Source organism: Somniosus microcephalus, unplaced genomic scaffold (assembly GCF_052327205.1).
Source record: "Somniosus microcephalus isolate GS21.2 unplaced genomic scaffold, FLI_Smic_1.0 unresolved_chr4, whole genome shotgun sequence".
Classification (NCBI taxonomy): Eukaryota; Metazoa; Chordata; class Chondrichthyes; order Squaliformes; family Somniosidae; genus Somniosus; species Somniosus microcephalus.
In genome coordinates, this window is record NW_028225182.1 from 36,417,820 (window position 1) to 36,444,358 (window position 26,539).

Below are 26,539 nucleotides of genomic sequence, written 5' to 3' on the forward strand. Positions count from 1 at the left end.
AATTGGATAGACTGTTTCCCCCTCGTGATGTCCTTTTAGTTATCAGCAGGGACGGGGGAGCTGGTCCTGTTTTGCAGACTACGAGTTAGGGGCAGTGGGTGAAGCTCAGGCCCACACTGATCATCTATAAGGGGTCCTCCCCGCAAGGGACAGGACACCACTAACAAGAACAAAGAGTCTGTCCGAACTAATGTCCCACAGTACATATCAACTGATTAAGGTCCAACTTTCCGATCCGGTTCAATGAGGCAATGATCCCGTCCGGATCCAGCCACTTGTAGAAGCTTCTGGAAAACCCATTGGACTCCGAGTGTTTGCACGCCAGGCTCCCTGGAGAGGGAGCGGGCAATGCCCACCGGTACACTCGAGGCCTCCCGCAACCGATAGGCACCGCAGGGAATGGAGAGTTTTATCGACACGAGTAATAATATTATGATTGACTTTTATGAGTTTCCTGTTGTTTTGTCGAAAGAACATTCTGTGTTTGAGTTCCTTTGTTAGTTGTGCCAACTTAAAGAGGGAGGCCAGGTATAAATTCGTTCCTCTGTTGATGACACCGGGACAACCCATGTCATTTTATGGCTCAATTAAAAAAATCCACATTAGACATAGGAACATGGGAACAGGAGGAGGCCATTCAGCCCCTCGAGCCTGTCGCCTCATTCAATGAGATCATGGCTGATCTGGGACCTAACTCCATATACCCGCCTTTGGCCCATATCCCTTAATACCTTTGGTTATCAAAAATCTATCAATGTCAGATTTAAAATGAACAATTGACCCAGCAACAACTGCCGTTAGCGGAAGAGAGTTCCAAACCTCTCCCACCCTTTGTGTGTAGAAGTGTTTCCTAACTTCACTTCTGAAAGATCTGGCTCTAATTTTTAGGCTATGCTACCTTGTCCTGAACTCCCAACCAGCGGAATTAGTTTGTCTCTGTGTACCCTATCGGTTCCCCTTAATATCTGGAAAACTTCAATCAAATCACCCCTTAACTTTCTAAATTCCGAGCTTTTCACCATTGGGAAAGTACGCTGATCTATCCTTTTTAGATCCAAAGTGGATGACTACTGTATTAATGGTGCCCATCAAAATGTGCCCTTGTGTGACTCTTTCAGGTGGGGGTGATTGACCAAATTGTAATAGGCCCTCCTGGCAATAAATCCATCAGTTCTGGCATTTTTTTCCTTTTTTTATTCTTTTTTTTTCTTTTTTTGTCAAGTTTTATTTCAAGTTTTATTAATTTACAGTTGATTAGTTTAACCAAAAGAGCACCCCTATTGGTCGAATGTTTTCTTAAGTTACAGTCAATTGCTTTAATCAAGAAGAGCAATCAAATTTGAAATTAGTTTGTTCAGGTTCCTTTAAAGTTTTATTTATTTACAGACTAACTGGTTAATCACCCACACATAAAAGTGTACAGTTGATTTGTGTAACCACCCAATCAAAAGAGTCACTCCGATTGGTCGAATTAAAATAGGCCCTCCTGGCAATAAATACATGAGTTCTGTCATTGGGTAGAAATTGTGGAGCTTGGGGCCAATCGGCTCAATGTGACTGCAGGTTGTGTGTATAAAAGGTGCTTGTTGAGGGGTGAAGGGATAGTTGAGTTGTTTAGTATCATGGGGGATTTTGTAGTGAGGGGTTTGCTCCCAGTGCTGGTGTTAGTTGGAGCTGTTTGTTCCTCTGATATTTGGCAACAGTTTGGGGGCCAGAGGTTTCCATGGAGAAGAGTAAAAGCCACCCCTGGGCCTCAGAGAGTCCCTTCTCCTGGGTCTCCCTTTGGCTCCGGTTTCAGTGTGTCTGAGGGGCGCAGTGTGTCTCCACTGCAGACTGTGAGGGTGCAGTGTGGAGAGCACAACCTGCTGGTCAGGGTACAGATGGATTTATTTGGAACCAGGCACCTGATTAAAGCTGCTGACCTGACCCTGGGGACGGCAGGTTGTCGGCCAACCGGGATCTACTCTCAGAACCACACCGTCCTCTTTGATTATGGGCTGCATGAGTGTGGCAGCAGAGTGAAGGTAATGTGATTCCTCAACTCTTGCTCTAAGCTTGGTGGCTGGATTAGACCCAACTCTTTATTCCTACCTTTGGTGAAATGTCATTGATGTTGAGGAGATTCCTGTCTCCTGCTTTTAAATCCCCAGACTTGTGTTGAATTATGCATTGTCCTTTGCTTTAACTGGTCTTCCCGAGTCTCTCCAACATTGTGATCTCAGCCCTATTGGCCTTGAGCCTTCACTTAGTTCTTCAAACTTTTCCTTCCATACATCTTGTCTTGTGGATTTTCAGGTCCCTGGGGATTCAGTTTAATGGTTCAGTTATCTACAATATTCAGTTTTTGTCTCTCTGTCTCTCATACAGAGGAGCTGTGATTTAAATGAGGATTTAATCTTGTTCTTTTCATTGCTCTAAATTATCAACCTGTGGCTCCTTTTATTGAAGTGAAGCTGTCCTTTTCATTGAGTCTTTATTCTGTTTAATTGTCTTGTGCTTGCAATCCCCCTCCTTGCATTAGCTACTGAGGCTGCACAACTTCCAACCACCTGAGTAGAATGTTGTCCATTTCTGAACCTGATGTCTTTCAGATGTCTGGAGATTTCCTGGTCTACGCCACCCACCTGAACCACACCCCCAAGGCCCATGGATCTGTCATTGTGAGAACTAATGGAGCTGTCGTTCCCATTGAGTGCCACTATTTTAGGTAAGATTCTTTACACTGTCGCGAATAACGTCTACAGCTGGTGTAGTTCTCTGACCTTGTCCTAAAATGGCTCCATTGTCTTTCCAGGAAGGGCAATGTGAGCAGTGACCCGATCAAGCCCACCTGGATCCCGTTCAGCTCCACCAAGTCTGGACAGGGGCTTCTGTCATTCTCTCTGCGCCTAATGAACGGTATGTGATGGGTGGATGGGGAATGACTTCCTGTAGTCACCCACTGGCAGTTGTACCCAGTCTCCAACCCTTGTCCCTCTTGTACTTCAGATGACTGGCTCACAGAGCGCACCTCGACTGTCTACTACCTGGGTGACCTCATTCACATTGAGGCCTCTGTTTCAATGACCAACCACATGCCCCTGAAGCTCTACATTGATCGCTGTGTCGCTACGTTAAGCCCAGACGAGGACTCCACCCCGCGATACAGCATCATTGACTACAATGGGTAAGGAGCACTCTGCTTTCTCCAGCTAGTCCTGTCTCAATGGCTTCTCTTGATTCACTCCATGTTCCTTTTTAAAAATTATTTCTTCAGTTGCCTCCTGGACAGCAAAGCTGAGGACTCCTTCTCAACCTTCGTGTTGCCAAGAGACGGGCGTGAGCTGGACAAGCTCCACTTTGACCTGGATGCGTTCCGCTTCTTTGGAGATGACCGTTCCTTGGTAAGAGGAAGCCGACCATTGCAAAGTATTTACAGCCATTCTGCATAACTGGCTTGTGCTCCACACGAGTGTCCTCCCACCCCTCTTCATCTAACTCCAACATATCCTTCTATTCCTTTCTCCCTGATGTATTTATCTAGCTTCCCCTTAAATGCATCTACACTATTTGCCTCAAACACTCCGTGGTAGCGAGTTCCATATTCTCACCACTCTGGGTAAAGAAGTTTCCCCTGAAATCCCTCTGCTGTATATCCTGTGATCCTATGAATCACTAACATTAACCACTTTTCTCTGTTTCTAGCCAGCTTGCTATCCATTCTGCTACTTGTCCCCTGAATCCACCTGTTCATTGAGTTCCCAAGTTGGGAGGGAGTCACTATATAATGACTTGTGTTGACTGTGTCCCTCAGATTTTCATCTCCTGTCACCTGAAGGTTGCTGCAGTGGATCGGAGAGATTCCATGAGCAAAGCTTGTACTTTCCAGAAGATGCAGAATGTGTAAGTGCCCCCTCTCTCCCTCAGGGATGTGTTGTGTGGGGAAGTGATGCCCAACCTGATTGTGAAACTGATTCTCTTGTTTAGCTGGGCTCCATTGGAAGTATCCAACAATGACGTTTGTGCCTGTTGTCACTTGGGCAACTGCAGTGCCACAAGGGAGTTTGGATTTGATTCCAGAGGAAGGAGGGATCTTGTACCTGACGCTGGTAGGACATTGATTCTCTAGATGTTGGAGGTTGCCCTTTACCCTCTAACTGGAATGTTTGATATTGCAGGGAGTGATGCTGAATTGAAGTGGGAGGGTGAGGCCTCCCTTGGACCCCTGGTCATTCTGGACACTGATGTGACAGACCTGGCAGCTGAGTCCCTTAATGAGGTTGAGCAACGGATGGCGGAGAGGTCTCCAGGTGGTGAGTTGGCCGACTGCTAGTTTCCATTTCCCCCTCAGTATTTCCTTCACTCACTGTTGGTTTCTCATTGCTGTTTAGGTGCTGAGTCTGAGGTGGTCCTGATGGTGGCCCTGACTGTGACTGCTGTCTCTCTGATCTCTGCTTCTTTGATCGCCTTGTTCCTGTACAGGAAACACAAGCAAACCCTGCGCAACAACTTGTGATTAATAAAGTGGTGAAATTAGCAAATCTGTCATGGTTATTGCTTGCATTTGGTCATTGATCAAGGCTGGGGATTTGCATTCTGAATATGGGAAGTTTTCCATATTTATTTACTTCCATTAATGATTCTTGACCCAGTGGCATGCCTGCTGAGTGTATTTAAGCTTTTCACCAGATATCAGGCTACTGGGGTATCTGCCCCATTTCACTAGTTTATTAACAGCAACTTGGAAGTGTTTGCCTGGAGCGAGTTATCTTGGCCTGCTGTTTGTCCCTTGTTAAGGAGGTTTGTGGGGCTCTTGTGGCGTGAGGTTAGTGGGACTGATTATTGAGCCCCATGAAATTGCAATGTTCCTGGAAATTTTTATGCTGGGATTAACTTATTACTAGAAGTGGAGGTTGTTTAGTCCTCGATAACTGACTGGGTTAATAAGTCTACATGGGGTAGATGTCCATATTCTAAAAATGATAGCAGCACTAGAGAGGGTGCAAAACATTTACTAGGATGATGCCAGAACTGAGATTATGCTTATTAGGAAAGATTGACCTGTTTGGGTTGCCTTCTCTAGGAAAGAGAAGGCTGAGGGTGTTTAAAATTATGACTGGGTTCGATAGGTTAGACATAGAGATGTTTCCACTTGTGGGCAAGACCAGAACTGGGCCTGTAACTACAAGGTAGTAACTAACTAATGATTCCAATGGTGAATTCAGGAGAAACTTCTTTACCCAGAGAGTGGTGAGAATGTGAAACTCGTTACCACTGAGTGGTTGAGGCGAATGGTGTAGCTGCATTTAAGGGGGAGCTCTAAGCATGAGGGAGGAAGGATATGCTGTTTGGGTGAGATGAAGGGTGGGAGGAGGCTCGTGTGGAGCATGGACTAGTTGGGCTGAATAGCCTGTTTCTGTGCTGTCGATGGCTTGTTAACCTGCAGGATTAGTCACCTGAGGAATTGCATCTCTGAAGGCCCCTTAAATGGCTTTCGGTGTTGGCCGTGGCTCAGTGGACAGCACTCTAGCCTGAGTCGGAAGGTCGTAGGTTCAAATCCCACTATAGAAACCTTGAGTACAAAAGCCAGGCTGACGCCCCCAGTGCTGCACTGTCGGAGGTGCCATCTTTCGGATGAGAAGTTAAACCGAGGCCACTTCTGGCCCCTCGGGTGGATGTAAAAGATCCTGTGGCACTTTTGGAAGAAGAGCAGGTGAGTTCTTCCCTCTGACCAATTGTTATCCATCAGCCAACATCAGAAGATGATCTGGCTGTTATCACATTGCTGTTTGTAGGCTCTTGATGGGCCACCATGTGTCTGACCAGTGGCTACGTTTCAAAAGTAATTCATTGGTTATGAAATGCATTTTTAAATTTGTTCATGGGATGTGGCTGGCACTGGCAAGGCCTGCATTTATTGCCCATCCCTAGTTAGCCTTGAGAATGTGGTGGTGGTGAGCTGCTTTCTAGTCCAGTTGGTCAGTGTGCTGTTGGGGAGTTCCAGGATTTTTGACCCAGTGATGAAGGATTGATGATATACTTGCAAGTCAGGATGGTGTGTGTGACTTGGAGGGGAACTTGGGGGTGGCAGTGTTCCCATGCACCTGCTGCCCTTGCCCTTCTAGGGGGAAGTAGTCGTGGGTTTGGGAGGTGCTGCTGAAGCCTTGGCGAGTTGCTGCAGTGCATCTTGTAGATGGTACACACTGCAGCCACGGTGTGCCAGTGCTGGAGGGAGTGAATGTTTAAGGCGTTGGTGGGACAGCCTGAATCTGGGTATGGTGCTGTATAAATAAAAGATTATTCTTTCTAAACATCTGATGTGAGTGTGGGACCTACAGTAAAAAATAATTATGCCTAACCAACATACTAGGCCCCCAATTGGGGTTCAGTTGCCGTATTGGATCTCCAACAGCAGGTGGGGATGGAATCCACACAAACTTACCGAGCACACTTTTGTATCTCTCGTGGCCGACCCTGGTCAGTGAATGCTGGCTGAAATCTGCAGTAGAATTGTTGTCAATACTTAACCACAGAAGCCCTATTGAATAAAATTTGACACCAAGCCACATAAGGAGGTATTAGGGCAGATGACCAAAAGCTTGGTGAAAGAGGTAGGTTTTAAGGAACATAGAGCATTGGAGAGGTTTAGGGAGGTGTTAGATCCGTGTATCTTAATGTTGTTCTTCAATAAGCAGACAACAAACTGCAGGGAACGATTCAACAGGGGTTTATTGAATGAGGGTTACTCTAGAACTAGCTGTACAGATCATTTCTCAGGGTTTATATACAGGTGTGGTCACTGCCGGTACTATAGTATACAGGAGCTGTAAAAAGTAGTTCTCCCCTTAAAGGTACATGCATTACAGGAGGGAATTCCAGAGTTTGGGGCCCAGGCAGTTGAAGGCAAAACCACCAATGGTGGAGCGATTACATAGAAACATAAGATAGGAGCAGGAGTCGACCATTCAATGCGATCATGCCTGATCATCCAAGTTCAGTACCCGGTCCCTGCTTTCTCCCCATACCCCTTGATCCCTTTAGCCTTAAGAAATATATCCAACTCCTTCTTGAATATATTTAATGAATTGGCCTCTACTGCCTTCTGTGGTAGAGAATTCCACAGGTTCACCACTCTCTGGGTGAAGAAATTCCTCCTCATTTCTGTCCTAAATGACTTACCCCTTCTCCTTTAGACTGTGACCCCTGGTTCCGGATTCCCCGACCATCGGGAACATCCTCCCTGCATCTAGTCTTGCCAGAATTTTATAAGTTTCAATGAGATCCCCTCTCATTCTTCTAAACTCCAGCGAGTACAAGCCCAGTTGACTCAATCTCTCCTCATACGTCATTCCTGCCATCCCAGGTATCAGCCTGGTGAATCTTCGCTGAACTCCTTCCAGGGCAAGAATATCCTTTCTCAGATAAGGCGACCAAACCTGCACACAATACTGAAGATGTGGTCTCACCAAGGCCCTGTACAACTGCAGCAAGACATCCTTGTTCCTGTACTCAAACCCTCTTGCTATGAAGGCCAACATACCATTTGCCTTCTTAACCACCTGCATGCTTACCTGCAGCGACTGGTGCACAAGGTCACCCAGGTCTCATTGCATTTCCCCTTCTCCCAATCTATTGCTATTCAGTTTATAATCTGCCTTCCTGTTTTTGCCACCAAAGTGGATAACCTCACATTTATCCATGTTATATTGCATCTGCCATGCTTCTGCCCAACCTGTCCAAATCATCCTGTAGTTTCTCGGTATCCTCCTCACAGCACACACGCCCACCCAGCTTTGTGTCATCTGCAAACTTGGAGATATTACATCTTGTTCCCTTGTCTAGATCATTAATATATATTGTGAATAGCTGGGGTCCAAGGACCGATCCCTGCGGTAACCCACTAGTCACTGCCTGCCACTCGGAAAAAGACCCGTTTATTCCAACTCTTTGCTTTCTATCTGCCAACCAGTTCTCTATCCAAGTCAATACCTTGCCCCCAATCCCATGTGCCTTAACTTTACACGCTAATCTCTTATGTGGGACCTTATCGAAAGCTTTCTGAAAGTCCAAATACACCACATCCACTGGTTCTCCTTATCTATTTTACTAGTTACATCCTCAAAAAATTCCAGTAGATTAGTCGAGCACGATTTACCTTTCGTAAATCCATGTTGACTTTGTCCGATCCTGTCTCTGTTTTCCAAGTGCTCTGCTATTACATCTTTTATAATGGACTCTAGCATTTTCCCCACTACCGATGTCAGGCTTACCGAGATCTGTAATTCCCCGTTTTCTCTCCCACCTTTTTTGAATAGTGGGGTAACATTAGCTACCCTTCAATCCATGGGTTCTGTTCCAGATTCCAACGAATGTTGGAAGATGATCAGCAATGCATCTACTATTTCTAGGGCCACTTCCTTAAGTACCCTAGGATGTAGATTATCAGGCCCTCGTGATTTATCGGCCTTCAATCCCATCAATTTCCCTAACACCATTTCACTACAAATACTGATTTCTTTCAGCTCCTCCCTTTCATTGAACCTTATGTTCCCTGACATTTCTGGGAGGTTATTTGTGTCCCCCTTTGTGAAGACAGAACCAAAATATGTATTTAATTGGTCTGCTATTTCTTTGTTTCCCATTATAAATTCCCCAGTTGGGGATGCTCAAGAGGCCAAAATTGGAGGAGCGCCGAGCTCGCGGAGGGTTGTGGGGCTGGAGGAGGTTGGAGGGATTTCAAAACAAGGATGAGAATTTTTAAAATTAAGGCGTTGCTTAACCGGGAATCAATGTAGGTCAGCGAGGGGTGAATGGGACTTGGTGCGAGTTAGGATACGGGCAGCAGAGTTTTGGATGGCCTCAAGATAATGGAGGGCAGAGCGTGGAAGGTCAGCATTGGAATAGTCGAGACTACAGGCGAATAGAGACGTGGCAGTCAGTCTCATCTGGGTTTAGTGAGTGTCTGCAAAAAGGCTCATGCACAACATACAAAAAGTTGATGTGCATTCATACTGAAGTCCCCCAATACATATGTATAATCACAGAAGCGCTTGTTTGAGTAAACCAGTTAACATTTTATTCACAGCCAGCACCCCCTGCCCCACCCCTGTAAACAGCTGCCATCAAAGCCCAGTTGATGTATTATTTTGTGGGTCTGTGCTCGGGTTAGCAGCCCTCCAGGATTGTCCCAGCGTCTCCAGGAGTTAAAAGATTCATCTCTGGGAGGCTGGCACGTCCTGAGATCACGAAAGGTGCGGTATTCCCAGAAGGTTGTGGGTTCGAGTCCCACTCCAGAGACTTGAGCACATTAATGCCGGCTGACACTCCAGTGCAGTGCTGAGGGAGCGCCGCACTGTCAGAGGTGCCGTCTTTCGGATGAGACGTTAAACCGAGGGCCCGTCTGCCCTCTCAGGTGGATGTAAAAGATCCCACGGGCGGTATTTCGAAGAAGAGCAAGGGAATTCTCCCCGGTGTCCTGGGGCCAATATTTATCCCTCAATCAACACCACGAAAAACAGATGATCTGGTCATTATCACATTGCTGTTTGTGGGAGCTTGTTGTGCGCAAATTGGCTGCCGTGTTTCCTACATTACAACAGTGACTACACTTTGAAAAATACTTCGTTGGCTGTAAAGTGCTTCGGGATGTCCGGTGGTCGTGAAAGGCGCTGTATAAATGTAAGTCAGTCTGTCTTATAACTCCTTCTATAATCATGTAGATTGGGAGATAGACTTGAATTTATATAGCGCCTTTCATGACCTCAGGACGCCCCAAAGCGCTTTACAGCCAATGAAGTACTTTTTGAAGTGGAGTCACTGTCATAATGTGGGAAACACGGCAGCCATTTTGTATACAGCAAGATCCTCCAAACAGCAATGTGAAAATGACCAGATAATCTGTATTTAGTGATGTTGATTGAGGGATAAATATTGACCCCAGGACACTGGGGAGAACTCCCCCCTGCTCTTCTTCCAATAGCAGCATAGGATCTTTTACATCCACCTAAGAGGGCAGATGGGACCTCGGTTTATCGTCTCATCCAAAAGACGGCACCTCTGACAGTGCAGCACTCCCTCAGCACTGCACTGGGAGTGTCAGCCTGGATTTTGTGCTCAAGTCTTTGAAGTGGGACTTGAACCCTCAACTTTCTGACTCAGAGGCGAGAGTGTTACCAGCTGACACCTTTAAGATAATCTACTGTTGGGGCAGGTTTCAGGTTTATTGATAAAATCTGCAATTATATGGTTCCTTACCATATTAAAATGCCTCACAACACTTCAGGCAGTGAATTACATTTGAAGATCAGAGACTCTTCTGGCTGCGATGGGGGTAGAATCTGTTGAGCACGTGCGGTGGGAGTGGTTTTCTGTCGGACCGCCAATCAGATGAGTTTGTTGGCTCAGGTGTCTCTGAACCACCTGTAGGGGTTTCGCAAAATTCCCTTGAACACAAGAGAAACATTGGTCCACATCGTGGATGAAGATTTATGTGTTTTGAATTGCCTCTGGGTCAGATCAATGTTTTAAAGCATGCTCAGCACCACGAAAGACTGCTGAGCTGGGCTGAGCTGGACTACAACAGAATCGAGGAAATTCGTGGAAGTATTCACACACATTGAGAAAGAACATCTTGATTAAAATTTGTGCTTTTGAGCCCGATCAAACACAAAGGTTTACAGCTTGTAATGTGTTTGTGTGAAAGACCTGTCAATCAAACCAGGGAGGTCAGGAGTTGCCCACTTGACCCGAGGCCACAGAGACAGGTTGTTATGGCTGGCTATGTTCAGCAACCAATCGCAGTCAGCTAGACAACTTGTAATGTGTCTGTGTGAAAGACCTGTCAATCAAACCAGGGAGGTCAGGAGTTGCCCACTTGACCCGAGGCCGATTATGGCTGGCTATGTTTAAACAAGCAATTCAGCAACCAATCACAGTCCTTTTGTTTGTGTACTGGAACTTTAGGCGGGAATTTTTCCAGACAGAACGGCAGCAGCACACAGCTATAAAGATAGCTACTGAGAAGCTATCGCTCTCTTTTTACTTCGCTGGACCACAGGTGAGCAGGGTGTTCTGACCCCTCAACAAGACAACCTAGCAAGGAGTTTGGGGTGGTGATTTAAGGGAATTGCTAAGATTGTTTAAATAACATTGTAGTCATTGTATCTCTCGTTTTTGCCGTCTGTACCCACTTGTTATATACTTTTACTGCATTTACTGTGTTCGTGTGGTATAGTTTATATTTGATTATGGTTTCTTTAGTTTAATAAATTTTGACTTGTCTCATATCCAAACCAATTGTCCGCTTTAACATCATTAATTATAAGTCCTGTAGTCAGAACTGAAAGGTGGGGTAGCGATTCAGAACCGCTGTTAAAATTGGTTTACAGTGCAGCAGGCAAAAAGGCTGCTGGCCAGGTATGTTACCATAAACCAGTTAATAGATGCCCCCCTACAAAATGGCACCCCAGATGGGACTGGAGGCAGTTCTTGATTTGATGAGTGATTTGGATCTGCAGCAAGCATCAGCTCTTCTCTTTCTTGCTTTCAGTCTGTGGGCAGTCCTGCGGAAGGTAGTGGCAGCGTGTAGTCTGACCTATCGGGGTATAGGTGGCTGGGTTAGGAAGGGTGAGAGGAGAGAGCAGGAGGAGGTTAAAGAGGCCAAGAATCAGGAGTCCCAGTTTGAGAAATGCCAGGCGGGGGTAGAACGCCTCATGAGAGAGGTGAATGAGGCCAGAGCTAGTGGGATGAGGGTGCGGGAAGTGAATGCACGCCTCACACTAGAGGTCACAAAATGCCAGGCATTTATAGAGCGCCTTGTGCAGGAAGTCACAGAGGCGAGGGACAGTGAGATGAGGCTACAGGAGGAAATCGCACACCTCACCCAAGAAGCTAGCGAGGGAAAAAGCCATGCAAGGAACGAGATAGAATTCCTAAAGTACCAAATTATAGAAGCAAAGAGGAGCGAGATGAGACTGCGGGAAGAGAATGCCCGCCTCACCTCAGAAGTAACAGAGCAGGAGGAGAAGGTTAGGGAGGTAAAGGCAACTTATAAGCTGGCCTGTGACCTAAGGTTTGAGGAAGCAGATCATGGCCCCTGTAGGGCAGAGATAGAAAGCCTTAACGTGGCTTTAAAGCGAGTAAGGGGAATGATTTGCCTGATCAGCCCGAAGGCAGGTCAGCCGGATTTTACTGGCAGCCCAAGTAGAACCATCCCACAGGCAGCACCCAGAACGGTGCTGGATAGGGAGTTAGATAAACCTGGGGCTCCATATCAGAAAGAGAGGCGCCAGGAGGGGAGCCATCCCTCCCAAAACAAGGTCACTTGTTACAAGTGTGGGGAGGAGGGCCACTGGCGCAGGGATTGTAAAAAGCCTGGGAGAGATGATGCAGCCAGGAACCCCGGAGCCCCAACTCAAAAGGCAGAGACAGACACAATCGAGTCTGTCCTGGAGACGTTAAAATCTCTCATGAGGGCCAATCAGGGAAAGGGAGCAGCCATCAGTGGTGCTGCAGCCCCCTCACCCACCTCTGCCTCCCCACAATCACTGGAAAGAAAGGGGTTTAAAGTCAACCCCAACCAGGCAGCTGGGAGTGAGCCTGAGAATAGGAATCCTCAGCCCACAGTAGGTACAAGTTCACAGGCAAGTGCGGTGGCTTGTGTGGGGGGAGGAGCCATTCCTGGGCAGAGTAAGCTGTTTAAGCTAGGGAACAGGGAAGGAGAGTTCTGGGACCCCTGTAGAGCAGGTCCAGTAGCAGAAATCCTGGACAAGGGAGGCACACGGGATAGTTTTGGCCACAGACCAAAGGTAGGTCCAAGTCCAAAATTCCCCATTTAAAGCCACTCGGGGAAGGGAACATGAGTTTGCCCACTAGTCAAGTTCAAGTTCACAGCCTGTAAAGACAGGTGCTGTGGCTTGTTTTCAGGGAAAAGTTGTCCAACCCACAAGTTGGGACACTTCCCCGCCCCAATGGGACCTAAATTTTAACAAAAGTTCGAATTTGAATTGGTTAGGTGGCTTAGGAACAGAGAAACAGCAGCCTGGGATCAGAAATCTGCAGGCTGCTGCCACTCCATCCACTGAAACTGCTCGCGCAGGCGCGGTTCCCCAGCCCGTACCCCCAGTGGACCTTCCTCAGTTTTCCCACGCAGGCGCGGTCGCGCGCCTGAGGGGAGAGTTTTGCCAAAAGGAGGTTTGCGCAGGCGCGGCCACCTGTTTGAATACAGAGGCGTCACAGCCTCTGCCGCGGGACTCAGGGGAGGAGATTCACGCAGGCGCACTCGCCTGTTTAAAGGGACCAGCTTCCCAGCCAGCCTCTAGAATGGTTCCCCCCATGATGTGGGACCCTGGGGGGGCAGGGATAGCAATTCCTCTTGCAGGGGAGCTGGTAACAGGTTTTGGCCATGGGGGAGAAGGTTCCCAGCCAGCTAGGGCTGTGACCCAAGCTCAGGGTCCGCCAGCCAAAGTTTCCCCCACTGAGACGCCCCTCAGAAGGTCTCTTCGGGTGCCCCAGCCCAAGAAAGCATGGTCACCCACTTTACAGTGGAGTAGGGCGGTCTCCCGAACCAGGGAGAAGCCAAAGAACAGAGGTCCCAAACCGGCAGCCAGAAGCTGCGAGGGACCAGCAGCAGGAAGCAGTCCAGCTTCGCTGCAGCCAGCAGCAACCTGCGATGGGGCCAGAGATTAGCCTGGCTGCCCGGAGACAGTTGGCATTTGTATTATAGCTTTGTATTGATTGCGTTTTGATCGTAGTGTGCTTTTAAGATGTATTTTAAGTTTAGAATGTTTTCAAATGTTTTGAGTTTAAGTGTAAGTTTAAGTTTACAAGTGTGCCAAATGTTTGTGTTTTGGTCCGAGGTCGAGGGACCTGACCACGCCTCCACCTAAACAGCAGGTCAGGGAGAGACCTGGCTGCATGTCCTTTTATGTTTTGCAGGAGAATACTGGAAAGTGTGAGGTTATGCACTTTGGCAGGAAAAATCATAGAGCAAGTTATTATCTTAATGGCAAGAAACTGGAAAGTACTGTAGTACAAAGGGATCTGGGGGTCCTGGTGCACGAAACTCAAAAAGTTAGTATGCAGGTGCAGCAAGTGATTAAGAAGGCCAATGGAATGTTGGCTTTTATTGCTAGGGGGTTGGAATATAAAAACAGGGAGGTATTGCTGCAGTTGTACAAGGTATTGGTGAGGCCGCACCTGGAATACTGCGTACAGTTTTGGTGTCCATACTTAAGAAAAGACATACTTGCTCTCGAGTCAGTACAAAGAAGGTTCACTCGGTTAATCCCGGGGATGAGGGGGTGGTCATATGAGGAGAGGTTGAGTAGATTGGGACTCTACTCATTGGAGTTCAGAAGAATGAGAGGCGATCTTATTGAAACATATAAGATTGTGAAGGGGCTTGATCGGGTGGATGCGGTGAGGATGTTCCCAATGATGGGTGAAACTAGAACTAGGGGGCATAATCTTAAAATAAGGGGCTGCTCATTCAAAACTGAGATGAGGAGAAACTTCTTCACTCAGAGGGTGGTAGGTTTGTGGAATTTGCTGCCCCAGAAAGCTGTGGAAGCTACATCATTAAATACATTTAAAACAGAAATAGATAGTTTCCTAGAAGTAAAGGGAATTAAGGGTTACGGGGAGCGGGCAGGAAATTGGACATGAGTCTGGGTTCGGAATGGTCATGGCCCTGTGGGTAGTGGAGCGGGCCCAGGGGCCGTGTAGCCTTGTTCTGCTCCTACTGTGTTCTAATTCTGTTAGATTTCAGGAGATGGTTTTATTCCTGTTCCTGGCTGGGGTGGAGATCGCCTTTACAGAAGGTAAGTACTGTAGAAAATATAGGGACAGAGTGATCTCCTGGAAGAATTTCGATCGCCTAGATGGGTCGGAGAGGAATTTCCCAGATTTTTTTCTCCCAAATTGGCCATTGGGTCTTTATCTGGTTTTTCGCCTCTCCCGGGAGATCACATGGGTTCGGGTGGATGCAGAGTGATAGAAGATTTGAGGTTAGGATCAGATCAGCCATGATCTTATTGAATGGTGGAGCAGGCTCGAGGGGCCGATTGGCCTACTCCTGCTCCTATTTCTTATGTTCTTATGTTCTTAATGGATGAAAACCAAGGAGCAGACCTGTTCGCCCAGCCCGAGCTGGGCATCGAATGAAGATATGGAGACAGAGTGTTGGGGATCACCTCGCCACTGGACGAATCCAGGAGACCCCGCAGCGATCTTCGGGAAAAAAATGGACAGGGTCCAGAGGAACTTGCCTGTTCCTCCTACGGGGAGGAGATGGCCCCAGCTGGGTGGGGCATGGCCCCCAACACAGCACTATCCTGACTGAAGTTCACTTGCGGGAGACCTCGCTGTTGAGGAGTCATGGTGGGGAAGTGCGGGCGCCTGGTCAGATAAGGACGCGTTCCCCGGGAGTGGGTGGTGATGGCCCGGGAAAGATTGGATAGGGGAGGGGGAGACCCAAGAGTCACGTGGGTGCGTTCGGGGAAGGGAGGAACTCACCCGGGGGCCCACGGGCAAAATTAGAGTGTAAGTGTGGCTGGGGAGGATGAGTGGGTGGCCGGATCTGGGATCCAAGGTTGAGTGTGGGGCCAGGGAAAGCCGCCACACAGGCACCCATCATTTTCTACAGCCAGTCGAGGGTAGACGGGAGGGGGAAAGACTGGGAGTCGCGATCCCATGCTCCCCGGTCTCGGTCTGTGCTAAGATATATTTTAAACATGAGGGGTACCCTGCCTCCACAAAGGGACAAGGGAACGGCTCGGGGCTGGTGGAGCGGACTGTTCGGGAAAATCCATTCTGTCTGTGTTTTTAAAGTTTAAGACCATTAAAGGGGGGGTGGAAGGAATATTTACTGCCCGGTTGGGAGGAGCATTACCCACTCGAGTTTCGCGACCCATCATTGGCACGGGATGGTCGTGGTTCTATTTCAGCATTTTGTTTAAAATGTTTAATGGAGTTGTTTTTTGTATTTTGTGTTACAGCCCCAAGTTGAGCAGAGGTGTAGGACCCTCCCTGTGCTTGGGATCATTTTGATTACATTGTGTAACTAAGATTGTAACATTTTGTAATAAGTTATAATGTAAAAAGTTTGTAAATTTGGATTACATTGTATCATTTTACAAGCGTATAGGGGTATGAGACCCCTTATTGAAAACTGATGTATCTGTAAGATGCCTACCATACCACGGTTTTGTTTTTCTCAAATTTTGAGGGGAATAGATGGGATGGGGATCAGTGGCAGATAGCTATTAGGTAAATACAGGGGATTGTTGTTTGTGAGGGGGTCAGAGAATTTTGCCCACTCCTTCGAGTCGATACTACAATCAAGTTTGAAGTATCAAAAGGTGGGAATGTAGGGGTTTCGCAAAATTCCCCTGAAAACAAGAGAAACATTGGTCCATATCGTGGATGAAGATTTATGTGTTTTGGATTGCCTCTGGGTCAGATCAATGTTTTAAAGCATGCTCAGAACCACGAAAGACTGCTGAGCTGGGCTGAGCTGGACTGCAACAGAACCGAGGAAATTCGTGGAAGTATTCACACACATTGAGAAAGAACATCTTGATTAAAATTTGTGCTTTTGAGCCCGATCAAACACAAAGGTTTACAGCTTGTAATGTGTTTGTGTGAAAGACCTGTCAATCAAACCAGGGAGGTCAGGAGTTGCCCACTTGACCCGAGGCCGATTATGGCTGGCTATGTTTAAACAAGCAATTCAGCAACCAATCACAGTCCTTTTGTTTGTGTACTGGAACTTTAGGCGGGAATTTTTCCAGACAGAACGGCAGCAGCACACAGCTATAAAGATAGCTACTGAGAAGCTATCGCTCTCTTTTTACTTCGCTGGACCACAGGTGAGCAGGGTGTTCTGACTCCTCAACAAGACAACCTAGCAAGGAGTTTGGGGTGGTGATTTAAGGGAATTGCTAAGATTGTTTAAATAACATTGTAGTCATTGTATCCCTCATTTTTGCCGTCTGTACCCCCTTGTTATATACTTTTACTGCATTTACTGTGTTCGTGTGGTATAGTTTATATTTGATTATGGTTTCTTTAGTTTAATAAATTTTGACTTGTCTCATATCCAAACCAATTGTCCGCTTTAACATCATTAATTATAAGTCCTCCAGTCACAACTGAAAGGTGGGGTAGCGATTCGGAACCGCTGTTAAAATTGGTTTACAGTGCAGCAGGCAAAAAGGCTGCTGGCCAGGTATGTTACCATAAACCAGTTAATAGATGCCCCCCCTACACCCCGAGGTTCGCAGTGCAGCGGGAGGCCGTTCAGCACATCAAATCAGCGCCAGCTCTCTCTCTCTCCACTGCAGCAATCCAAACCTGCCTCTGAGACTTCCAGTGCTGGGGTCGTAGTCATGTCCTCATCTCACAGCGCCTGAATGTTCCGCCTCACGATGGTCGGGCAGTTCCCAGTTCAGTCCCTGTCTTTTTCTTTGACATTTCATCACGAATGCTACGCAAAGCGTGGCAGGTAGATTGCCAGGAGGACTGTGCCAAGGCCCCGTTGCCATGGGAACACACTGGCTTGGTTAGGCATTGTAGGCCACACCTGTCCAAAATGGTCAATCAGCTGTCACTGTCCAAAACTAATCCCACTGCCCCGCTCTCTCCCCATAGCCCTGTATCAATCCCAAACTAATCCCACTGCCCTGCTCTCTCCCCATAGCCCTGTATCAATCCCAAACAAACCCCACTGCCCCGCTCTCTCCCCATAGCCCTGTATAAATCCCAAACTAATCCCACTGCCCTGCTCTCTCCCCATAGCCCTGTATCAATCCCAAACTAATCCCACTGCCCTGCTCTCTCCCCATAGCCCTGTATCAATCCCAAACAAACCCCACTGCCCCGCTCTCTCCCCATAGCCCTGTATAAATCCCAAACTAATCCCACTGCCCCGCTCTCTCCCCATAGCCCTGTATCAATCCCAAACTAATCCCACTGCCCCGCTCTCTCCCCATAGCCCTGTATCAATCCTAAACTAATCCCACTGCCCCGCTCTCTCCCCACAGCCCTGTATCAATCCCAAACTAAACCCACTGCCCCGCTCCCTCCCCATAGCCCTGGATCAATCCCAAACTAATCTCACTGTCCCTCTCTCTCCCCATAGCCCTGTATCAATCCCAAACTGACCCCACTGTCCCTCTCTCTCCCCATAGCCCTGTATCAATCCCAAATTATCCCACTGCCCCGCTCTCTCCCCACAGCCCTGTATCAATCCTAAACTTATCCCATTGCCCCGCTCTCTCCCTATAGCCCTGGATCAATCCCCAAACTAATCCCACTGCCCTGCTCTCTCCATAACCCTGTATCGATCCCAAACTCACCCTTGCCTCTGACTCAGACGGTTGTGGATTTAAGTCCCACTCCAGAGACTCGAGCATAATAATCTAGGCTGACACCCCAGGGCAGCACTGAGGGAGTGCTGCACTGTCGGAGGTGCCGTCTTTCGGCTGCAATGCTAAACTGAGGCCCCGTCTTCCCTCTCAGAAGGACGTCAAAGATCCCACGGCCACTATTTCGTAGAAGAGCAGGGAGTTATCCCCAGGTGTCCTGGCAAATATTCATCCCTCAATCAACATCACTAAAAGCAGATTATCTGGTCATTATCACATTGCTGTTTGTGGGAGCTTGCTGTGCGCAAATTGGCTGCCGCGTTTCCTACATTACAACAGTGACTGCAATCCAAAAAGTACCTCATTGGCTGTAAAGCGCTTTGGGATTTCCTGAGGCTGTGAAAGGCACTATAGAAATGCAAGTCTTTCTTTCTTTTACAGGCGACTTTGGGCCGATGGTTCCCAAAGCTCTCCACCCAATGGGGGCACTTTGGTTTGGTATTTGGTTGATGACATCACCCAGTGTCTTCCTATTGATGGTTTTGGAGAAGGTCAACCCAATCTCTGCCTCTTTCTTTATCATAGGCAACGGCCTATTAAAAGTCAACCATGTGCTCCCTTTTTAAAGGGTCGCAAACGATAAGGTCTGTAAATTAACATAAATTTGAAAGGAACCTTAACAAATCAAATTAAAATTTGGTTGCCGGGGGTGATGATGCACTCCATTCTCCGCGGCGCCCACCGGTCGCGGAAGGCCTCAAGCGTGCCAGTGGATACCGCGTACTCCATATCCAGGGCCACCCGGGCGCGAACGTGGCCGCGGAAGAGAGGCAGGCAATCGGGCAGCTCTTTCCCACCCTCTTTCCAGTTGCCTGTTGGACAGCCGAGGCGAAGACTCCCTTTCATCTTTTGTGTCGCCGCGAGATCACCGGGACAAGCTCCGGTTCATCCTGGATGCGTTCCGCTTCTTTGAGGATGCCAGGGACCTGGTAAGAGTTGGCCAGATGTTGGAAGGTAAGACGGTGAGCGTTGACGCTGAGTAACTCCTGGATGTGTCTCCTGCAGATCTTCATCAGTTGCCACCTGAGAGTGGCTGCAGCAGATCAAAGGCCAGATTCGGTCAACAAAGCCTGTTCCTTCCAGAAGCCAGCCAACCGGTGAGAGAAATCCACCCCCGAATGGTGGACCTCCTTGTTTTTGGCGCATGAATGCATTCTGACCGATGGCTTGCTTCCTTGTTTAGATGGTCCCTGGTGAACAAGTTGGACCTGTCCCTGGTGGAAGGATCCAATGAGGTTTGTGCCTGTTGTGATGGGGGCAACTGCAGGGGCGAGAGATTGCGATCTGGAGGAAGACCACACTCCAGGTGCAGGAGGGAGGTCCCATCTGAGCTTGGAATGTTGTGGTGGTGTTGGGTGTTGAGGGTGAAGATGGATGTTTTGTAACTGGATGGAACTAATTGTTGCAGAGTCTGAGCCTGTGTGGGAGAGTGAGGCCTCCCTTGGACCTCTGATCGTTCTGGATGTAGATCTGGACCTAGTTCATTCGGTGGAAAGTGAAGCTGTTGGAACTCGTGAGGATGTTCCGATTTCTTTTCGAGGTGAGTGTTGATTCTATGGAAACCCAATTCCAGTCCTGTGACTCTTGACTCCATATTGGCTTCTCATTCTCGGCAGGTGATGTGTCTTCTGAGCTGCTTCTGGTCGTGGCTGTGACGTTGGCAGCTGGGGTCCTGATCTCAGCCTCTCTGGTGGCCTTCCTACTGTCCAGGAAACACAACTGAATCCTCTCCCTCAATTGAGCTGCTTTATTTGTCAAAAAATGCTTCAATAAAATTGAAATGTGACTTGGTTGAGTTATAGTCTTTGGTGTTTGAACTTAAACTAAGGTGTCTAATTGACACTAGACTGGTTTTGGAGGCCGCTCTGTTTTCGGCAGTTGAAACTAGGTACTTGTTCCTGGAGTATTGTAGCCTTTAAAAGGATGGCACCTAGACTGGTACTGCACAGAAAGAGGCCATTCGGTCCATCGTGTGTGCACTGGCTCTTGGCAAGAGCTCTCCAATTAGTCCCACTCCCTCCTGCTCTTCCCCATATCCCTGCTGTTTTCACCCCTTAATTATTTATCCACTTCACCTTTCTTGAAAGTTAGCATTGAATCTGCTTCCAGCGCCCTTTCAGGCAGCGCATTCCAGATCACAACTTGCTCGGGGTCGAGGGTGTAGTGTATGTACTTTGCAGAAGGAACTATATTCTGCAGCCCCTGTATACTGCAGTACCAGTAGTGACCACCCCTGTATATAAGCCTGTGTAGTAACATTTGCATAGTAGTTCCAGGTTGCCTCCATTCAGTAAAGACCTGTTATAACCAACTCCTGCAGTCCGTGTCTCAATTATACACGGACATAATACTGGCGACGAGCAGATACGAACTTACCTACAGTCTGCGCCACCTCATGGGGATCCATCCCTGAAGCGAAGTTATCAGAGGTCGAGGCCAGAAGGAAGAAAGAAACAGAAGAAACGGGCGTCGACCGTGGGCATCGGCCTCTGAGTCAGCAGAGTTGAAGAATTGCAGGAGAGGCTGTCGAGAGCGGGGCTTGGTTATCCTGTCGATGGTGCTTCAGCTAATCGGGCTGGTGGCAGGTAGTACACTGATCCTTCCTGGGTTGCGGCGGTCTAGAGCTCGAGCGGATGGCTTTGCAACGGGGCCGAGCAGCGTTGTCGGGAAGAGGAGAGAGAGAGAGAGGGTGGAGCACACAGGGCGCGGCCGGTGCTATGAAGCCGGGCAGCGCACAGACCCGAGAAGAGGGAGGCAAGAGTCCGCAGGGTTGTTCCGATGACGGGGAAATAATAAAAATTAAACGCGTAGAAAGCCGCGAGGAGCTGCAGTTTGCCACGGGAACCGCGGAGAGCGGCGTTAGCAGCAGCGCGGGGGAAGTGCGCGAAGACCATAGGGCGTCGCCATCAAGGCATAAAATGCCAGCAACAGCGCTAGCAACAGCGGAGAAGACAGAAAGCGCGGAAGGCGCCATCTTAATCCAGCGGGGAAGAAGGCAAAGCGCGGGAGGCGCCATTTTGTTAAATCGGGGAAGAAGGCAAAGCGCGGGAGGCGCCATCTTAGATTTCCAAGATGCCGAAGACTGGCAATATCACTGCCTTCGATAATGCAATAGAAGACTGGACCACGTATGTGGAAAGAGTCGAGGTATATTGCGAGGCAAACGAAGTAGCCGATGAGAAAAAGGCATCGGTACTGCTAAACTTAATGGGCGCGAGAACGTACGGCCTATTGCGGGACCTGATTACTCCAGCCAAACCGAAGGCGAAGAGTTTTAACGAAATTGTTGCTAACCTACAGGAACACCTAAATCCTACACCGCTGCTGATAGCAGAAAGATTTAAATTCCACAGGAGAAATCAGCATAAAGATGAGAGCAATGCTGATTACCTTACGGAACTACGCAAGCTGTCAAAGCACTGCCAGTTCAGAGCAGGACTGGCAGATACCTTACGGGACAAATTTGTCTGTGGACTCCTGAGTGAAGGAACCCAGAAGAGGTTACTTTCAGAGAAAGAGCTGACGCTAGATAAGGCTTTCAGCGTGGCAGTATCGTACGAAGCAGCAGCAAGGGGAGCTGCAGAAATACAGCAAAAGCCACAGGAATACGGCACCCACGAAATGACACGGGAATTTGCAAAATGTTATCGCTGCGGCAGAACAAACCATGACCAGAAGGACTGCTGGTCCAAGGACAAAATATGCAGGCAATGCAGAAAGATGGGACACATTGCACGAGTTTGCAGGTCTGGGAAGAAGACCAACGACAACAAAAAGGCTACTAAGGAACCGTACAGGAAAGTACAAAAGATGACGGACAGTAGTTCCGAAGACCAGATGAGCGATAGTGAATCCGGGAACAAGAGACTAAGCTGTCTCAAACTTCACAACGTAATCGCAAAAGAGGATCACCGAACCATTTGGGTCACCCTCACGATAGCAGGGTCCCAAGTCAAAATGGAATTGGATACAGGATCAGCTCTATCCATCATGAATCGACGAGACTACGAGCGGCAATTCTCACACATACCCTTGAAAGAGACATCCATTGTCTTGAAGACGTATACGGGGCAAAAAGTATACCCCAGAGGAAAAATAAGGGTGCCTGTCGAATACAACGGCAAGGAAAGACAGAAATTGTATCTGTACATACTGCAAGATGGTGGACCACCGTTATTGGGACGTGAATGGATAAGAAAGATAAGTTTAGACTGGCACTCCATTCAGGCACTGACGGTGGCTGGTAAAAAGGATGACGACGTCACTCCTGGACGATTGTCAACAATCTTAGCTAACGCCAAAGAGGTATTTCAACAAGAACTGGGAGCTCTTAAAGACGTAACCGCCTCGATAAAAATAGAAGAGAATGCAATTCCCAAGTTTTTCAAAGCAAAACCGGTACCATATGCAATTCGCCCAGCCGTCGAGGCAGAGCTGGAGAATCTGGAGAATGCAGGCGTGTTATCTAAGGTAGACTGGAGCGAGTGGGCGACACCCATCGTTCCTGTCATGAAGAAAACGTTAAACAATAAGTCTGAGGAGCCAAGGAAGGTTCGCATCTGTGGGGACTTCAAGGTGACGGTGAACCCAGTCCTTCACACAGTACAATATCCTCTTCCAAGGATAGAAGATATCTTCGCCTCACTATCTGGAGGTAAGCGTTTTACAAAAATTGACCTAGCACAAGCATATTTGCAGATGGAGGTTGAAGAATCCTCTAGGAAGTATCTCACGATAAACATTCACAAAGGTCTTTACCAGTATAATCGACTGGTATTCGGAGTAGCATCAGCTCCGGCGATATGGCAAAGAGCAATGGAACAAGTCCTGCAAGGGATTCCAGGGACTCAGTGTTACTTGGAAGACATCCTAGTGACAGGTGAAGATGACAGTGAACACCTTGCCAACCTAGAGCAGGTGCTCACTAGACTACGTGAACATGGGCTACGGGCCAATCGCCCCAAGTGTGAGTTTTTTAAGAAACAGATATCGTATTGTGGCCATGTGATTGATGAAGAGGGGTTACATAAGTCCCCTGACAAAATTGAAGCGGTAGTTAAGGCTCCAGCGCCTGAAAATGTGTCGCAACTGAGGTCATACCTTGGATTGGTGAATTACTATCATAAGTTTTTGCCGAATTTGTCCACAATTCTGCACCCACTGAACGCCCTACTACAAACGGGAGTAGCATGGAAATGGAGTGATGAATGTAAGCGGGCCTTTCAGAAGAGTAAGGACCTAATCACTTCAAGAGAAGTATTGGCTCACTACAACCCATCACTACCGATAAGACTGGCGTGTGATGCGTCTCCCTACGGCATTGGGGCGGTACTGTCACATAAATTCCTTGATGGTTCAGAGAGGCCGATAGCTTTTGCGTCACGCTCATTAACTTCAGCCGAGCGTAACTACGCCCAGATTAACAGAGAGGCCCTCAGCCTGGTGTGGGGGGTGAAGAAGTTCAATCACTACCTGCACGGTCAGAAATTTACTCTACTTACTGATCATCAACCCCTTGTCTCCATTTTCAACCCTCAGAAGGGCGTACCGATAATGACAGCACAACGGCTACAGAGGTGGTCCCTTTTCCTAGGGGCACACCAATATGACATCGAGTACAAAGGAACTAAACAGCATGGGAATGCTGATGGATTGTCGCGCCTACCGTTGCCGACGGTGGAAGAAGAACTTGCAGTGGAGCCAGTGGAGATATTCCACTCGACCATAGTCAAATGTCTCCCTGTGACGAATGCAAACATAGAAAAGGAAACACGAAATGACCCGACATTCTCCTGGGTCTATGATTTAACGGTGAAGGGATGGCCAGCACATGGCGAACCACTGCTGCCAGCATTCTCGCCGAGAAGAGAACAGCAGTCAGTGTGCAGAGTAACCTTGATGTGTGGATCCAGAGTAGTAATTCCACCCAAATTGAAGGATAGAGTGCTCAATGAGCTTCATGAGGGTCATCTGGGAGGGGTAAAAATGAAGAACTTAGCCAGAGCATTTGTGTGGTGGCCAAGAATCAATAGAGAAATCGAAGAGATGACCAAGAGCTGTACAGGATGCCAGAAGGTCCAAAACGCCCCACCACAAGTGTGGTAAACCACTGTTATTGTTATTCACTGTTGTTGTTGTTGCTGCACACTGTTGTACCTATGCATGCCTCAACATGTCTCGGCTGGCTCCACCCACAGGCCCAGGTATAAAGGTGATTGACCTGCAGCCCCCTGCCTTCTTGGAACCCAGTCAACCACGAGAGGCATGCTCTGTTCTTTGCTAATAAAAGCCTTTAGTTACTCTCCTAACTCTCCGTCTTTTATGAGTAATTGATAGCGCATCAATTTTATTAGCAAAAACAAAATGTCGACAAATGCTGAACAGCAGGCTGCTGCACCAAACGCAGAACAGCAGGCTGCTGCACCAAACGCTGAGCAGCAGGAGCTGCTGCGAGCCCTCAGACCAACATGCCTGGACCTAGACCCCCAAGAAGCGGGTTCGGCTACCAAATTCGCGCATTGGCTGCGTTGCTTCGAGGCCTACCTGCAAGCCTCAACTGTGACCCTGGACGAAAACAAGTTGGAAATCCTGGCCTCAAAGGTGAGCCACCAAGTTTATACAATAATCCAGGACGCGACGACCTACGCGGCGGCTATCGGTCTGCTAAAAGGGCAATACGCACGCCCGGTAAATACGGTCTATGCCCGGCACCTCTTAAGATCCCGCAGACAGCAGCCCGGGGAATCGGTGGAGGCCTTCCTACGGGCACTACGGATACTCGGCCGAGACTGCGATTGCAAAGAAGTACCAGCCGCAGCACACACGGAGGGACTGATCCGAGATGCTTTCGTTGCGGGTCTAAGGTCCGACTACTCCCGGCAGAGACTGTTGGAAAAGGGAGAAATGGACCTGAGAAAGGCAGTGTCCCTCGCGCTCTCGCTCGACGCGGCCCACAGGAATATGGACGCCTTCTCCCCTAACCGCTCCGCAACGTGGACGCCACAACCTTGGGTCATGGGACCGCCACCTTCAACTGCTGCTGCGATGTCCAAGGCACAGAAATGTTATTTTTGTGGCCAGGCAAAACACCCCAGAGCACGCTGCCCGGCGAGAAACGCTACCTGCTCCGGCTGCGGGAAGAAAGGACACTATGTCAGCGCCTGCAAAGGTAAAACCGCTAACGCCAGCAGCGCCGCGTGCGAACCGTGGGGGCAGCCATCTTGTCCGCCATCTTGGGCTCCCCCAGCCGCGTGGGGATCGGGACCATGGGCGCCGCCATTTTGTCCGCCATCTCGGACGTCCCCAACTTTAACCACGGGGGACCCGGACTCAACCACCGCCTCATCTGACGACCACATCGACTCGCTCGACCATACGCTGGCCTCCGTGACGCTGGACCAATCTCTCCCTCATCAACTGTCCAGGTCCATGATGGACATTACGGTAAACGGCCGCGCCACTACCTGCCTTTTTGACAGCGGGAGCACGGAAAGCTTTATCCACCCCGACACGGTGCGCAGTTACTCTCTCCCGGTCCTGCCGACGCGACATCGGATCTCTTTGGCTTCCAAAGCCCAGTCAGCGGACGTCGGTGGCTACTGTGTAGTGACCCTTTCAGTAAGGGGCACAGAATACAAAAATTTTAAACTCCTGGTCCTGCCCCATCTTTGCGCTGCCGTTCTACTGGGGTTGGATTTTCAGTGCCACCTTAAGAGTGTCACATTAGCGTACGACGGACCCCTTCCCCCACTCACAGTCTGCAGCCAGCAGCTTTTAAATCGCCCGGCGCGCACCATTTGCAGCCTCTCCACCCTTAAAGTCCCCCCCCCCTCCTTGTTCGCTAACCTCACCCGCGACTGTAAGCCCATCGCTACCAAAAGCAGGCGTTACAGTGCCGGGGATAGGAGCTTCATTAAATCCGAGGTAGCAAGACTCCTGAAGGAAGGGATTATTGAAAGTAGCAGCAGCCCATGGCGAGCACAAGTGGTGGTAGTGAAGACTGGCGAAAAACAGCGCCTAGTTATTGACTACAGCCAGACGATCAATCGCTACACCCAGCTAGATGCATACCCACTCCCCCGCATATCTGACATGGTCAATCAGATAGCACAATACCGGGTGTTCTTGACGATTGA

The 26,539-nt window shown here is 48.6% G+C and overlaps 1 protein-coding gene across 1 annotated transcript; it reads left to right on the forward strand.

Moving 5' to 3' along the window:
- Positions 1–1,880: 1,880 nt before the first annotated feature.
- On the forward strand, positions 1,881–20,127 carry LOC147090541 (zona pellucida sperm-binding protein 3-like). The gene is made up of 9 exons (XM_085977060.1): positions 1,881–2,024; positions 2,592–2,707; positions 2,795–2,898; positions 2,989–3,166; positions 19,213–19,333; positions 19,410–19,501; positions 19,588–19,673; positions 19,813–19,944; positions 20,021–20,127. Exons 1-9 carry the CDS (start codon positions 1,881–1,883, stop codon positions 20,125–20,127), a joined length of 1,080 nt encoding a protein of 359 aa, XP_085833186.1.
- Positions 20,128–26,539: the final 6,412 nt, after the last annotated feature.